Source organism: Marmota monax, unplaced genomic scaffold (assembly GCF_021218885.2).
Source record: "Marmota monax isolate L192 unplaced genomic scaffold, Marmota_monax_Labrador192_F-V1.1 WCK01_AAM20220418_F8-fsc00007, whole genome shotgun sequence".
Lineage (NCBI taxonomy): Eukaryota > Metazoa > Chordata > Mammalia > Rodentia > Sciuridae > Marmota > Marmota monax.
In genome coordinates, this window is record NW_026692781.1 from 22,724,936 (window position 1) to 22,742,965 (window position 18,030).

The window sequence follows — 18,030 nt, forward strand, 5'->3', positions numbered from 1 at the left end:
ATGATATCATTTTTCATCTATTATAAGGTTTTCTGATTTTTTTCTTATACTTTGTTTGGTGAGATCCTGTATATGTTATTTCTTGATCATTACTCATATTCTATGAGATAAATTCTTTCTGGTCCAGGAAGCATATGTGGGAAAGGACTTAGACACATGTTCTAGGATAGCAAGGCTATTTCTTATGCATGTGTTCTTTTGGCTTTACTTTTACCTAGCCAACACAGATAGGTGGTTCATAGTGCCTCATAAAGCAGATTCTACTCCATAATGTGAAGTCTTTCTCTTTCTTTTTACCTCACCAATACACTGTTTCTTTCAAACTTATATTTTCAGCATGATTCCTGGTTCTCTGATTTTTGAAACTATATAGTACTGGCGTTCTACCATTCTAAATGCCTATTCCTATTGTTTCAAACATGGCATTCTGTTTTAACTCTATCTTGAGTTACTTAATTTGGAAAATTGCTTTATCAGCATTTCCTGTGATTTGTGGCCATGGGAGTTCTCCATCATACCTGTTGGCAACTTGTACACATTTATTATATTTCAGCACTGCAGATGTCCCCTTGTCTCTCATTTTTCTTGGTATTCTTGCATTACTTTTGTTCGCAAGGAGAAATGATATGTGTACTCCATTTAAAATTAGGGAATTATATTAACATTTTAAAATAATATTTGGTGTTACACAAACATAATTACCAATTACCAGTGCAGTGTTCACAATGGCAAATATTTCCAAATGGTGTAATATATTCAATTGATCTTACTAGTTGCTTCACTTCTTAGATATTTATTAAATATTACAGTGAAATTGGAGCCTCAAGTTGTTCTAGATGCTATTTTTAAATGTATTTATTGAATTCTTGCCATAAATATTTGCTCAAAATTGTGCTGTCATTTATCACATCAGTAGACACAATCATTTATAGTCGATTGTTGTCTTGTAAATGAACAGATATTTACAGCAAGAAAGATTATAGACTTGTTTCTAAACTAAGATTACATTTATCTTAAATAAATTTAAATGTAATTACTTTTTGTTTATTTTTAGAATGGAATCCCAGCTCTGATAAATCTCTTGACAGTAAACATAGAAAGCGTGTTAGTAAATATTATGAATTGTTTACGTGTATTATGTATAGGAAATGAAAACAATCAAAGAGCAGTAAAAAACCATAAAGGCATCCCACACCTTATCAGATTTCTGAATTCTGACTCTGGTGAGTCTCTACTTCTGTTATTTAAAAGTGATCAGATTTATTAAGTGAAGCAAACATAAATTTGGACTTGTCCTATATGAATATATGTGTCATAGAACTGTCTTTAAGTGGATCTAGACATTTAATGCATCTAGACATCTATAACCTAAATAGCTGGAATACCTGAATTTAAACTACTGAATTTATAAGTAATTGACTCTCGAAGCATTATTTATTTTATTGAACCCAGGGCCTCATACATACTAGGTAAGCTCTCCACAACTGAGATATATTCCTAGCCCCTTAAAAGCACAGTTTTAAAAAAACATTTAATTAGATAGTTTTATAAATGGAAATGCTGACATAAGTCATGAAAATGTGCTCAGTGAGATAGATGTCTGTGTGAATACTATAAACATTGCTCATTGATAGCTATTTTAAAAGTTACAAGAACTTCATAATTGCTGTTGCACATTTTATATTAAAATTTAAAGCAATTAGGAGGCATTAGGTCAATTATCAGTTTCTAAAGTGCACCTTAGTACCAATAACATCAGAAGACATAGGCTTTTTTCGACAGCTACTGTAAATAGTCTCTTAGGTTCTTTCAGAATAATCTCATAAATAATTTCACTCCATAGTCTCTTAGGTTCTATAGAATAATCTCATAAATAATCTCACTCCAGTGAGCATACTTAAGAACAAGTTTCATATTTGGAAAGAGAAAAAAATCAGGAAAAGCTTGTCCCTTTTTCTTCCTGCTCAGCTTATCATCTTGTGTTCCAATTCACCAGAAATAAATACAGAATATATACATTGGTAAAATATAAGTGGAGGGTTTGGATAAGGAAGTATTGCATAGGGCTTTCCTTTATTTTTTTCTTCCTTTTTGGCTTTAGGGATGGAACCCAGGGGCATTTTACCACTGAGCTATATCTCAACTCTTTTTAGTTTTCATTTGAGAGAGGGTTTTACTGTTTGACTTGTTACTTGCTGTGGCTAGCCTCAAACTTGTGATTCTCCTGCCTCAGCCTCTCCAGTCGCTGGGATTATAGGCATATACCTCCACGTTTGGCAGCTTTCCTTTACAACGTCAAATTTAAGCAAGTGTCATCTTCCAAGAATGTGTATCATGCAGTGAAATCATTTGAAAGCTCTCTATTCAAAGTTTTCCTCTATCACTTCATTAATTAAGGCTAGTTTTAGAGAGGATCACCTTTTAAGCCTATTTTAACCATACAATTTTCTTTTTTTGTGGTGCTGGGGATTGAACCCAGGGTAATCATATATTTTTTACTTTTTTTAATTTAATTTTTTAAAAATTTTTGATTTGTATTTAAAATTTTAAAGCCTTTATTTTCCTTTATTTTCTTTCAGCCTGTACCAGATATTGGAACAAAGCACAAATTATTGCAATTTGAATAAATAAATGAAGTATGAGTTCCTGGAAGAAAGCCATAGAAATCAATTATTGAAATAATTCCTCTTTTTTGCCTTTTGCCTTATCTAAATTCTAAATAAAAGCATTTTTTCCTTTACTGGTTTACATTATCCCTGCCCCACCAGTCCAAGGAAAATGAAGAACTTAATAAATTTTAATTATTTTTTTCTCTTTTAAGTCTCATATCCAACAAATAATCCTCTTTGATATTAGCTGGGTTGATAAGTTATAGGGGATTACAAAGGAATTTTATTCATTCTGGTATCTTCTTGACTATTTTGAACTACTCTAAGATTTCATGCACTAAGGTAAAATGGCTCCAAAGTAGGTTCCTAAGCATTTTCTTCAGGCAATGGCCTTGTTGATATCTCCATGGTCTAAATATCCACGTCTAGACTCTTCAGATTTAATCTTGCTGAGGTCCCTTTTGTTTTAGGTCTTTGTTTCATCTAGCTTTAGCCATTTGTATTTACACTGTTGCATGCACATGCACATTTACATGTGTGCGTGTGTGCATGCGTGCCTGCCTTCATTCCCACAATGCTGCTGATTTTTTATGGCACACACCTTCTGCCCTTTTTTCAAATTGAAGCAGGGACATAGGAATAGACATGGATAGACATGGGAATCAAACAGAGACCAAAACTTCAGCCTCAATGAGAGAAAGTTTGCTTTTGAGAAAACAGCAAAAAGTACTAAAAAGAATGTAGGCCATGCATTTGCAATAACTCATTCTTCAAACTTATTCCTTTGTCTCAGAGGGAGGAATAAGAGAGGCGTATTTTTATTCTTAACATTTCTGAGTTCGAAATGGGTGAAGAATTTCTACTTTTTTGTACTAATGCAGGAATACTGGGTAAGATGAATGGTTTTCCCTATACTCTCAATTTTACTAGAATGATAATATTTAAAATGTAAAAAGTTGACCATATCTTCTCCTTTAAATTATTCAGACTCTTTTTATCACCTAAAATAAGATCTACATTTCTAGCATGGCCTGTAAGTCTTCCTAACTTCCTTACTTCAAGAGCAAGTGACCCATCACTTCCTATCATTCTCTGTCTTATATTATTTTCAAGTAATATTAAACTTAGTGCTATTCCATACCCTAACTCTACCATCTTACTCCACAAGTTTAAGGACATTATTTTGTTGGTTCACCATTATATCCCTATTACCTAGAACAGTGTTTAGCACATAGTAACTATTCAATAAATATTTGCTGAATGAATTATGTAATGACTAAGCAAAGAAAATAATCAAAACAAAAATAATATATTTGATATAAATTTATATAAAGTGACTACACAATATTGGGGATGTAGCTCAGCGGCAGAGAGCTTACTTATTAATATGCATGAGGCCTTGTGTTCAATTCCCAGAATGCAAAAAAAAAAAAAAGAAAAAAGAAAAGAAAGAAAAAATATATAAAACCAGTTAATAAGCATAAAAGATGTTTAAATTAAACAGTAACCAAAAATACAAAATAAAATGAAACACCATTTTTTGCCTATCAAGCATACACACACACACACACACACACATATAAATTTAATGATAATACCTGTATTAAAAAAGGCACAATAACATTAATACTCAAACTCTGATTACAGATAGTTAAAATGCGATTATTTTTGTAAAGTACTTTACTGAAATGTACTGAGTTATTCCAGTAATTCCTGGAATACTATGCTAAGGGAAAAAAAATACAAACAGAAAGGAAATATCTTACATGCTAATAAGATTTCTCCTGCAATTGTTTAAAACAGTGAAACCTTTAAAATAACATATTTTCAAAATGTGAATGGGCTAAAAAAATGTGATATATTTGCTAGTGGAATATTTAGAAGACATCAGTGTTCATAAAGAATGGGAAAATATTTTAATGGTAAATAAAAACGCAGAATATTGCTTTTGTAGCATGACCACATTGAGTATGTACAAAGTTGTCTAAATCCACCTATCCTCATAAGAAATAACAAATGAAATTAAATCTAAAGTTTTATTATGTTTAGGTGATGGATCCACAGTTTTTCTTACTATTTTTCACTCTAAAATTTCTTTTAACATTTTATAAATGTGATATAATATGGGAAAATGATGATATATACTGCACTTTGATAGTTACTTTATAAAAGGTCTCACACAACTTGTTCTTTGATTCATTTGAAGATGTGTTGAAGGCTGTTTCATCTGCTACAATTGCTGAGGTTGGGCGTGACAATAAGGAAGTTCAGAACGCTATAGCTATGGAAGGAGCTATTCCTCCCCTGGTAGCTCTTTTTAAAGGGAAACAAATTAGTGTCCAAATGAAAGGTGCAATGGCTGTGGAATCACTGGCAAGTTATAACCCTTCTATACAGAAGGCATTTCTGGAAAAAAATTTAACTAAATATCTCTTAAAACTCCTAAAGGTAGGAATTTTATCATTAGTAACTATCTTTCTTAGATAACTTATTTCCATTTTAGATTTTGTTTAGTGAATAGAAAAACAAAACTAATTCTGGAATAAATATTTTATAAAATATACACCTCAAAATTGTTCAATAAATGTTCACTGAATGAATGGAATTTTTTAAATAGGCATTTCAAATAGATGTTAAGGAGCAAGGAGCTGTAGCACTTTGGGCCTTGGCAGGACAAACACTGAAACAACAAAAATATATGGCAGAACAGATTGGATACAACTTTATAATAAATATGCTTCTGTCACCATCAGCTAAAATGCAGTATGTTGGTAAGTTATTTTCCATACATTAATCTTCACAATGTATAAGCAAATGGATTGTCATACTTATCTCTTTGTTTACTAGGAGGTGAAGCAGTCATAGCTCTGAGTAAGGACAGCAGGATGCATCAAAATCAAATATGTGAAGGGAATGGAATTGCACCATTGGTTCGTTTACTAAGAATTAGTAAGATAGCTGAAGGCACACTTCTCAGTGTCATCAGAGCAGTGGGATCCATTTGTGTTGGTTTGTACACTTAATCTCAACTTCTTAAATATCTTTAAGAAAAAGAAAGAACTTGGTTAGAGAAGTAGAAATTGATCTTTTCCTCTTGAAACCCACTGCTAGAGCCCTAAAACATATAATCTAGAAAGGCTTATAAAAGTTTTCTCCGAGACCTTAGTAAATATCTGAGGTTTAATTAAAAACTTTGCATTGATTTTGCTCTTGAACTCTGAGTGGAACTGAGACTTGACTATTTTGACTTAAAGCAATCTCAAAATAAATACCTAACATGCACTGAAAGTTGCTTTCAATAGTACAACGCTTTGTTGAATCTTCATAAATTGTCTATTTTTTCCTGGCCATTCAAGAAAAAGAAAAGAGAGAAAGAGAAAGAAAAAACTCTTCTTTGAATTTTAAGGGCTATGTTTTTTGAAGATCTTGAAGAGTTCCTAATATCAAGACACGTTTTTCCATCCCAGTCTCTTTTCATAATAATTCTTTTGTTTATAAAGTGGCCTTTATTGCAAAGGGATTGATGTTTTGAGTTACCTGGAAAATGTTGAATTGTCAATGATTGACCTACCAAAAGTAAAAATTTGGGTTCTTTGCTGACCTTCATGTACACAGTGAGCTTACTGTAGAATGTTTCTTGCAAACAAGGGGAAAATAAGATTTTTATTTGTAGGTCACTGTATTTCCTGAAAAGAATATACAGCTGAAGGAAGTACATAGATATTAGGTCCCAAATTTTATTTTCTTTTTGATTATTAAAACTACTTGCAGAAATTCATTAACTCCAAGGTAATTAGCCACAGAAGAAAATGTTCCTTTATTTTATTTTATTTTGGACAGAGACTATAGTATAAATTATAAGTGTTCATAAAATTCTGGAAAATGATTTTATACACAAAGTTGCTTACACATACATATACACAATCAATTTCTTTATATTAGTTCACTACATATCAATGGGGAATGGAGGAGAAAGTAAGGGAACAAAAGTATTCTTTGTTCCTTCTAATTTCCCCAATTCTTTCAAACTTCCCCCAGATAACAGTCTGTGGCTGTCTTTTCATTGTTCATAAAGAGACCCAATCTTGTATTCATACTTAAGTATACAAACTTATAATTTGTATTTTGACATTTATAGGACAAAAAAGAATTAAAACTGTGTGTGTCCACTACAAAGAGATGACCAGAATTCTTCATTTAGTTTAAGACTGCAAAGTTGTAGGTTATAAAGACTTATAGGAAGTTTTTTTTAGTATATGTAATTTAAGGAATCTATAAATCTTAACTCAGTGATTTACCCTAGTCATTTTTGTAGAAATAAACTTTTTATGGAAAATATTAACTATACACTTGAGTACTGAGAAAAAATTTTTCCAATAAATGATAGCTATTGTTATTCCTTGATAATATAGCATTTTAAAAATTTATTTGCTGTATGTCTATTAGAAAGCCATCTGTAATTCTAATAATAAATTCTCCATGTTTGTTAACTATACTTTTTTAAAAAAACTTTTTTAGTTGTAAGTGGACACAATACTTTTGTTTTATTTATTCATTTATTTATTTTTATGTGGTGCTCACATGTGCTAGGCAAGTGCTCTACTGATGAACTACAATCCCAGCCCCCTAACTATGCCTCTTAATAAGTTAATAAGAACTTAAAATAGGGTTGATATAGCCTTTCCTTTTGTAATTTACTAACCACATTACTAACCATCTTATCAACCAATAATACCAAGTTACAATTGACTTTGTCATTTACAAGATGGAAAGAATATTACCTCACTGACATGTGAACTCTTACAGGTGTCGCCCATACAAGCAATCCTGTTAGTCAGCAATTTGTTGTAGATGAAAATGCCCTTCCTATACTTATCCAACTACTAAGAAATCACCCTTCACCTAATATTAAGGTATATATTAAAGTTCAAAACTTTTTTTCTGAAAGAGCAAAAATTAACATAAAGATCACATTTTAAAATAATTTGTATGTTTATCATAGTTCACAAGCATAAAAGTTTCACTTTTTTAAAGAAAATCTTTTAAGTTTTAAACAAAAAGGCCACTACAAACCATTAGAGTAGTAAATTTTTATTAAAATATGATTTCTTCAAATATGACAGGAAAATATTATATTCTTATTGTTTAAAGTAATGTTTTCCTGAGAATATTCAATTATTTATTCAAAGAACATCCTTTCTATTTGGTGTGGAGAGTGAGGATGAGTGATTTACATGGCAATATATTGTTAATGCTATACCATCAAAGCAGGCCTACCTTCCACTAAGTAGCATTCTAATGAATTACAGAAAGATTATGACAAAAAGAAGGATTTAAAGTGCTCTGGTGTTCTTTATCATCTTCCCTTCTTTATGGTTTTCCCAAGGCTTGACATTACAAAGAACTACTTTGTTGAAGGATTATTCACTCTTCCATTTACTTCTAGTAAAATGTGCTTAAGAAAATAACATTCACATCTCTTCAAATCCTTTTAACAAGGCTTTAGAAAGTGACCAGGCAGGAAATTATAACAATAAAACATACATTTTCTTGTCAAAATTTGGTAGGGGCTCTGTTGGAGACAAAGAAATAGACAATATAAGGAGGAAAATATGTAAGTAAACAGCAATCTTTCTTTTAACGGATATATTTGCTAGACAAATTATGTGGCCTCTCTGTCTATGAAGAAGAGGTTATTATAAGAGTTAAGAAAAAAGAAGCATATGCTAGCAAAGTTTCAGGTTTTACTTTTGACTTTCAGAGTATAAGGAAATTCCTTAAGACTGGAAAATGCCATGTAAAAATAACATTTTTATTTTAAAATGTGCATTGACATGAGAAAATAGTTTACCTCAATGGCATCCAGCAATATTTCAGTATGTATTTTTAATGGGTTTTGAACATAAGTACTTTTCAATATTTTTCCTCAAAAATAAGATTCTAGAGGCTGGGGTTATAGCTCAGTGGTAGAGTGCTTGCCTAGCACCACATATAAATAAGCAAAACCAAGGTTCATTGAAAACAACAAAAAAAGATTCTATAATGCATAAATATTTCACAACAATTCAATAATTATGCTTTTTGAGTTCATAACATTTTCATATAAATGCATAGTGTAGCATTTTAAAACCTATTCTACTTAATCTCAGTAATATTCAAGGTTTATCCTCCTAATGGGCTTAAAAATAACTCTAAACCTAGAGGAGAAAAAAAGCTATACCTCAGTCTATATCACAAAGCTTTGCTTAAATTAATAGGATATTTCTCTAGAATTTGTGTCAGAGAATAGTCAGATAATTACAATCAATGGATTATTCCTTAGCAGATTTTATAATATCATTCCACAATATATCTGATATAAATGTTTGTATAATAAAATATGCCATTTGGTAAAAAAATAATTTCTAAAAACCACATATTTAGGTTGAAGTGGCATTTTCCTTAGCATGTATTGTCCTAAGGAATGAAGAGTTGCAGAATGAATTACAACAGAAAGAAGGATTTATGTATTCTGATGTCCTTTATCTTCTTCACTCAACAGATAAGGTATACCTTTACAAAATATTAGAGCTCCTTTGGAAGAAAATAGTTTGTATGCCATACTTTCAAATTATAACCAAATTTTCTTCATGTAAATATTCCAATGTATTACTAAAGGAACAAAATGTAAAAGATCTCTTTGTAGGTCGTTAGTTTATAATGATACAATAATACAGCTCCATATTTTTCATAATTATCATATTTCATCTTTGAAATGCAGCAATTTTAATGCTTGGTGATAAGCCAAAAACTCTCTCTCTTCTGTCCTGAACCAAATCTTCAATCTAATTTCAGGCTCTTTCAACTCTCAGTCGTATACTTTTTATCCAATACTTCAAAGTTATACTTCTCAATTTGTGATAAAGAAACAGATTTCCCCAGTAGTGCCCTAGAGTGATGGTTTTAAAAAAAAAAAACTTTTAATTTTTTGAAATAATTTTAAGTTTTCCAAAAATTTATAAAAGTAGTACAGTGGTATATCCTTCAGTTTTCCCAAATGTCAACCAGAACATTAATACTGATATAATACTATTAACTAATATGCAGACCTTATTTAAATTATGCCACTTTACTCATCAATATGTCTGTTCTGGCATCCACTCCAGGATGGTGTATTACATTTAGTTGTCTCATTTCTTTAGTCTCCACTTTGTGAAGCTGAGTCATTCTGTGTCTTTCATGATTTCATGTCTATCCTAATTTTGGTATTTTTGATGAGTCCAGGAAAGTTATTTTACAAATTGTCCCTAAATTTGACTGTATTTGACATTTTTCTCATAATTAAATGGAAGTTGTGCATTTTAGCAATATCAAAGAAGTGATGTAGAAGTTCACTCCCTTCCCAGTGCATCCAATCAAAAGGTGAATCACGTTAGTCTTACTACTGGTAATGCTTAACATCAATTACTTAAAGTGTTCTCTGCCACATTTCCCCACTATAAAGTTACATTATCCCCTTTGTAATTAACAAGTATCTTAAGGTGAGACTTGAGATTATTCAAATATTCTGTTTTGCATCATGCTTTTGCTCACCAATTTTAGTATCCATTGATGCAAATATATATATATTTGGGGGTGTGAACAGGGGATTAAGCCCAGAGGCACTTAACCACTGGGGCACATCCCCAGCCATTTTCTGTATTTTATTTAGAGACAGGGTCTCACTGAGCTGCTTAGCGCCTCGCCTTTGCAGCCTCCCAAGACGCTGGAATTATAGGCATACCCCACCACACCCGGCCCTTGCCTCTACATTTTTAATATTGGTATTCAAATATAAGGAAAAGTTGTTCCTGTGTGTGTGTGTGTGTGTGTGTGTGTGGTGCTGGGGACTGAACCCAGGGCTTTGTGCATGCAAGGCAAGCACTCTATCGACTGAGCTATAACCCCAGCCCAAATTGTTCCTTTTAAATGTTTATTCTCAGTGTCTGCTATTCTGTTGCCAATTTGTGTTGACTGTCACTGGTCCATGGGTTGCACTTTGAATAGCATCATTTTAGAGAAGGAGGAGCTGTCCTGTCCCCAGGGAAGAAAATTACCAACTATGTCTCAGTTCTCTGTGACATTTTAGAGGGACACAGGAGGATTAGGAGGGCATCTTATTTTTTTTTTTTTTAAATGTAAGACTTACTGTGATGTGCAAAAAGACAGAAACAAAATATATGGGAAGTAATATGGTAAGGAGACTAAATTTATGTATGATTCTCTAAGCCCCAGTTCCCTCTACTCTGTTCCTTCCTAATGTTTCTCTTCTTTATTCTCTCCCTCATACAGACCCTTTCCCTTTGTGCTACCACTTATGTCACTCTCAAGCATTCTTCCTTCCCTCCCAGATGTTACCACTTGTTTCACCCATGTTTGTCTAATAACAGATACATCTTTGTGCACCAGTTGTAAGATGAAAGGACTCTTAGGGAACTGAGGAACTAAACCAGAGGATTTATTTGGTTATGGTCATACTTTTTAATTCTAAGAATCATTATATGTTGAGTTAAAAATTTATAGGCATACACTGTATTAATTTTGTCTCAAACTACTTGTTCCATAGGGGCATGTTAGTATTCTTAGGGCTATTGAGAAAGTACTGAGCTACTGTGATCCTTAATTAAGTGGGAGACTTATACACACCTATTGTAGAAATTAGGAGGGGATGGAGGAATGCTCAGCAGCTAAATATGCCTCTGAATAAAGAGCTATTTATGGATAATAACAAATTCTGGAAAATCCTAGCCACATCAACTTTGTCTACATGGAAATGCAATAGGTTTTGGGTCTTTCTGGAACATCTACCCTACTTGCAGAGTTTGTGTAAGCACACTGATTCTAAGGGAGAAATTGACTTTCATTGTTTGCCCAGCTTCAGAATATTAAAATGTATTTTTTGTTTGTTTTGCGGTATTGGGGATTGAACCCAGGTCTTTGCACATGCTGAACTATACCCCTGACTCTTTAATATTTCATTTTGAGACAAGGTCTCACTAAGTTGCCCAGGCCAGCCTTAGAACTTGTGATCCTTTTACCTAAGCCTCTAAAGTAGCTAAGGTTATAGGCATGCACCACTGTACCCATCTAAAATGAGATTCCTAAAAGGAAATTTTTTTCTTCCTATTCCTCTATGGGATATAGTACAATAGAGTTTACAAATGAATTTTGTTTACACATATACTTATTTAAAGAGACAATGAGAAAATCCAACAATTCATGAAATTCATTGTTATACAAGGGAAGTTTTGATTTATCAACTCTACTTTGCAATCTTGAAATGAAAATAAAATATAAATGTTGCAACAAAAAAGTTGAAAAAATTAAAATTATTGTTTCCTCTTACCATTCATGTGTTCCTGAGAACCTAGTTTTCTATTTTGTCTATTTAGTAACATTCTAGGGTAACTCTCTGCTATTTGTTTTCCCCAGTAATGTCAAATTTTACTACCAGTAATAAGAATACAATGTTTTAATGAGTAAGAATTCACAACCTATTCTGTTGAGTAATATGATAAATGAAGTTCATCACTTCTCTTTGCAGGGTATTTGCTTAAGAGCAGGCTATGCATTAACTCTTTTTGCCTTCAACAATCGCTTTCAACAATACTTAATACTGGAAAATGGAATAATGACCATATCAATTTTTGAACCTTTTCTTAAATCAACAATTGAAACTGAGAGGGCAATGGCAGCATTTCAGGTACAAAGTCAGAGGTTAACACTTCAAATTGATGTGTGTCTTTTTAGTGAAGACTAAAACTTTGGGGGTCTAGTAAAATGTTTACTGACTTGTAAAATTTAATACTTTGTGTATCAGCTCCAACTACCTCATATTAACTCTATTTGTGAGCGCCTCTTCATTTTTATAGAATTTTACAAGTTAGTTATAGAGCACTTTGTACCTCATCTGATGCTTAAACCAACCCTGTGAGGCTGATAGGTAGGTAGAATTATTTTCATCATTCAATATTATAAGGGAATAAATGAAGAAACATGCTAAGTGTCTAAGACAGTTTTTTTTAACTGTAAATTTTTAGCTGATCACACTGATTTTACAACCCTTTAACAAGCATTTGTATCTGTTATCTTCTTTATCTTTCTGTCTCTCTTTTCTATCCTATGATTTTTAGAAGTATTTTCTATGAGTCTATAATTAAAAGAGATAAAAGTTGCAAATATTATAGAAATAACAATTCTGCCTTTTATGGTCTCTGCTATGACCAATAGGGATGAGTGCTCTAACTCCTTCCTGCCACCGCTTGCTTCCTTTCTTTTGGATCCCATCAAATACCCACTTTACTCGCCCCCCCCAAGAACTACTCTCCATCATAAAACCTTAATTAGATAAGCTGAGTAGAAAGTGTCAATGATTCTATGCTTTTCTGTTTCAGATTATTGTATTAGCTAAAGTCATTATAGATGTGGACCACATTACTTTGTCTGCACGAGGTGTTACTATTTTAGTTGATAGTCTGTATTCAGTTCAGCCAACTACTCTTGTTTTGACAGGTAAGAAATGACTAGAACTAATTGTATTCACATAAAATTATTTTCAGATTTTTTTGTAATTTGAGCAATAATAAAACAATAAGCCTGAAACCATTTCATACAGTTTGATGAATGAACTCATTTAGTCTAAATGGAACTCTAGAATAAGTCTACATGGAACAATAGGCATCTATTCTGTACCCTGAATAGGAGGAGAGTAACTCTGAACATAAGACTTTTTGCCTTCCCAATTACTTTTCCAAATCCCTAAATATTTTCCCAGGATTTAAAATGAGAATTCAACTATGAGCTAACAACAATTTGTTTGTTTATTGTGGTGCAGGGATTGAACCAAGGACTTTGTGTAAATTAATCAAGTGTTCTACCACTGAGCTACATACCCAGACCTACACACTCATTTATAATAGTATGATGAATTTATATTCATGTACCTCTATCTGGTTACCTATTGACCATTTAAGCACATTTGTTAACATTTAAGCATTCTGTATATTGCTATGGAACACAGCAAACCAACATGGTCCAAAACAGTTATTGACACAATTTTAATTGTGTGACTGTATCTATTCCAATCCTAAATCCAATTTGCACACAACAGGTGATCAATATTTAATTGACCTAATACATCACTCTCAAGGCAACATAAAACAGTGTCAGAATGACAGTCAGTGACTAACAAAATAGAGTACTTTTAAAAACTGAAATGTATCACTGAGAGCAGCAAAGGAAACTCCATTTGCTATGCTATAGAATTGTATTTTTATGAAGTATATTTGCATGGCAGGGAAAAATTAAGCAAATAAAAACTTTCTTATGGAAACTAGCTAGGGAAACATGTTTAAAAGAAATTATTAAATATTTTTTTCATCTAAATAACCTTATTAACTCATTGTTATAGTAATTTTGTGACTGAAAAACAATCACAATTGGGTTAAAATTTTGTTCCACAAACTATTTTGTGCAAGAAATGTCATATTTCTGATGACTTTCAAATATTAATTTCCCTAGTCTGGGGAGAATTGAATCTCAAAAATTACTGAAACTTCTCTGCACTTTGCTACCAAAGTCACTTGCATCTCTAGAGTCATTTTTATAATTGTGGTATCTCAGAAAAAGTAGATATTCTGGCCTTGGGTATAGTGTGAAATAATTGACTGCTCAGTGTCCATGTTGACAAGATTCCCAGAAGAGGCTCCAAAGGCATAGGAATTTTGTAGAGACTGGGATTTCCATTGCCAACTGTCCAGTTGTGCCAGGTTCTGTGAGTCCCTCTTAGCTTTTTTTTGTGTGTGTGTGTGTGTGGTGCTGGGGATTGAACCCAGGGTCTTGTGTATACGAGGCAAGCACTCTACTAATTGGGCTATATCCTCAACCCCCTGTCTTAGCCATTTTCAAAGTTCCTTCTCCTTCTCCTTTGAAAATTACAAATCTAAGTTCTCTTAACTTTTAGATTCTCTACCCCCTCCATCTTTTTCCATTTTTTGTTCCCCAGCTTCAAAGACATCTTTTTAACTTTACAGACAGGTTATCTTAAGACAGCTTTTGCTTTAGGCTATACAATCCAGCCCTCTCCATCCTGAGGCAATAAACACAGAGAATTCCTTGGCTAATAATTTAGGCCAGAAAAATACATTTCTCAATAAAGTATCTACCCACACAGGTAAAAATACATTTATATTTTAAACATTGCTGGTGGGATTGCAAATTGGAGCAACTACTATGAAAAGCAGTATGGAGATTCCTCAGAAAACCTGGAATGGAACCACCCTTTGACCCAATTATCCCACTCCAGGGTTTATACTCAAAGGACTTAAAATCAGCATACTACAGTGATGCAGCCACGTCAATGTTTATAGCAGCTCAATTTGTAATAGCTAAACTATGGAACCAACCTAGGTGTCCCTCAAGAGATGAATGGATAAAGAAAATGTGGTGTGTGTGTGTGTGTGTGTGTGTGTGTTTTAATGGAATATTACTCAGCTTTAAAGAAAAATGAAGTTATGGCATTTGCTGGTAAATGGATGGAGTTGGAGAATATCATGCTAATTGAAATAAGCCAATCCAAAACAAAAACAAAAAAGAAGGCTCAAAGTTTTCTCTATTATGTGGATACTAATTCACAATAAGGGATCGAGGCACTAGGGAAGAATAGAGTTACCTTAGATTAAGTAGAGGGGAATGAAAAAAAGGGAGGGGATATAGGGATAGGATGAATAGTACATTGAAATAGACTATTTATTACTATATATATATATATATATATATATATATATATATATATATATATATATATAACCGCATGAGCAATGTGATTCTACAACATGTACAATCAGAAAAAATGGGAAATTACACCACATCTATGTATGATATATCAAAGTGCATAAATGCGTTCTACTGTAATATATAATTAAAACAAAAAATTTTTAAAATATAAAACACCAATATGAATGAAATAGTATTAAGTTGGTAGATACACATTTAATTATTGAATCACTTTATTCTTTTCGGTTCCCCAAACATTTCTTTTTGTGGTAAGAACTTCAATTATTTTAAACTTCTATAAGAGATATACCGCTTGATTTTTAAAATACAATTATACTCTTAAAGCCATTTGAACTGCAAAACTACATTAAATTATCTTATGTTAATTCAGTCATTATGCTCATTCTTATTTAAAAGTAACACTCTAAAAACCTCAAAATAAAATATATCTTGAAGCCATGGAAGGAAGAAAACCTCTAATTTCAAAAAATAATCCCCCTTTTAACTATTACTTTTTGTGACAGAAAAATCAAACCATAATTTTAGGTCAATTTATTCCACATTTACTATATGCATGCTTTCCCTCACCATTTCTTTCTTTCTTTTTTTTTTTTATTTTTTGGCCTTCAGGAGCATTCCCTCACCATTTCTTAAGATGTCTTATGACTCAAACTTTTTTAATGTTATGTACAAATGTACAAAAGCACAGTTGATCATTTAAATGACACAAGTATTTTTTTCTTGTTTAATTTATAGGAAACTTAATTGCTAGCCTGGCTCATTCTAGAGCTGGTATTCCAGAAGCATTTACTACATTAGGAACGATCCATCAACTCTGCTACCATTTGTACTCAGGAAGAGAAGAGGTAAAACAAAACAAAACAAACAAACAAACAAATACCACCCCCCCCAACTAATTATAAAACTAAATATGCAAAAATAAAATAATTTGCTCCTCTCACTTTATTCTCCTCAGTTATATAATAAATATAGTTCATGTTACTAACTCAAAACTAGGTGAACTTTCTAGTACTAATTAGTCATATCTACCCTCCACAAAATTATACATTTGTTTTAACTCCAAGACTTAAATAGGATTTTAATTACAAACAGTATAATATAACAACAACAATTAAAAATTTAAAAAGAAATACCTGTTCAAATTTGTAATTAAAATGTTTATAGCCGGGTGTGGTGGCGCATGCCTGTCATCCGGCTCAGGAGGCTGAGGCAGGAGGATCAAAAGTTCAAAGCCAGCCTCAGCAATGGCAAGGTACTAAGCAACTCAGTGAGACCCTGTCTGTAAATAAAATACAAAATAGGGCTGGGGATATGGCTCAGTGGTTGAGTTCAATCCTCAGTACCCACCCCCCAAAAGTTTATCAAGTATCTCACAAAAAGTGGTTACCTTGTGATCTAAGACATTTCTCTGATTTGGAATGAATGAAAATGGAACCCAAAGGAGATTTCCTTATGTGCTAAACAGGGTTAGAGGTGAGAAGATGTGAAAGAGTCCATGCTGGATGTAGCAGTGGATTGCCTCTGAGCGTGTGCCTACTGTTTTCCCCTAAGATCTAAAGTATTTCTCTAACTTTTAGGTGTATTAGAATCACCTGTGGGCCTGTAATTCCATAGACTGTTAGGCTCTACTCCCTAAATTCTTGATCAAATATATCTGAGATGGGTCCCAAACTTTGCATGTCTAATAAGTTCCTAGCAACTGAAGATGCTGGTCCAAAAACCACACACTGAAAACAGAACAAAAAGGAGTAGAAGATATGTGGGCATTTATATAGAGCAGCTTGATGCCAATGTGAAGACCAATAATGCCAACTTTCTGGTACCCCTAATAGGCCCATTTTATATTAATTTTATGAAAATTTATAAAATATTTTATGCTACCAACTATTTAATTCCCTACTAACTCCCCAAGAATACATTTTAATTATCATATAAAAACCTAATTATTTCAGAGTCAAGGCAAAGGCTACTTCATTTAAAGTAAGGAAACTACTTCTTTTAGAGCTTGGTGGCCTAATACTTGTGCTTCCTTCTTTGTTCTTGTGAATGTAAAACTGTTTCCCTGAGTGGACATTTTTAGCCTATTTTCCTGGTTTCCGATGACAACCACCTGAGCAGTTTTGAAAAATCCTGAAGTGGGACTCAAAGTTACCCAGGTAAAGCTAACTATAGCACTGAGTTATTTTAAGAACAGCCTTTGGCTAATAAAGAATTGTTTCTTATTTATTTAGGTTCGCACAGCTTGCTCCTGTGCTCTTGGCTACTTAACTTACAATGCAAATGCTTTTCGCATCCTATTAAATGAATGCAGGAATAAACCTAATCAGTTCCTTCGTATAACAAATAATATCAGCAGAGATGCAAGTATTAACCCAGTATTTTTAAAGGAATTTCAAATGAAACAAATGGTGGGACTTCCTTCTTTAAGGTATTGTGTCTATATTTGAAGTTGCAGTAGTAAAACTGATAGATTTTATTAAGTTTATCAACCACAGGGAAATAGCCTCATATGAATATATCCTCTGTATGCTGAAGGATAAACTTCATTCTAAAGGTCCATTGCCAAAGCCTGATTTATTTACTTAGTTATTTATAATAGCACTGGAGA

General features: G+C 32.6%; 1 protein-coding gene across 1 annotated transcript in view; it reads left to right on the forward strand.

The window, feature by feature from the left end:
- Positions 1-18,030, forward strand: part of Ankar (ankyrin and armadillo repeat containing) — a 76,611-nt gene that overhangs the window by 55,274 nt on the left and 3,307 nt on the right. The window contains exons 11-20 of the mRNA XM_046447416.1: positions 1,055-1,223; positions 4,816-5,057; positions 5,227-5,380; positions 5,457-5,618; positions 7,416-7,522; positions 9,033-9,155; positions 12,172-12,330; positions 13,022-13,139; positions 16,158-16,267; positions 17,654-17,850. Of these exons, the coding sequence (XP_046303372.1) occupies positions 1,055-1,223; positions 4,816-5,057; positions 5,227-5,380; positions 5,457-5,618; positions 7,416-7,522; positions 9,033-9,155; positions 12,172-12,330; positions 13,022-13,139; positions 16,158-16,267; positions 17,654-17,850 (1,541 nt within the window). The remainder of the gene's footprint in view (positions 1-1,054; positions 1,224-4,815; positions 5,058-5,226; positions 5,381-5,456; positions 5,619-7,415; positions 7,523-9,032; positions 9,156-12,171; positions 12,331-13,021; positions 13,140-16,157; positions 16,268-17,653; positions 17,851-18,030) is intronic.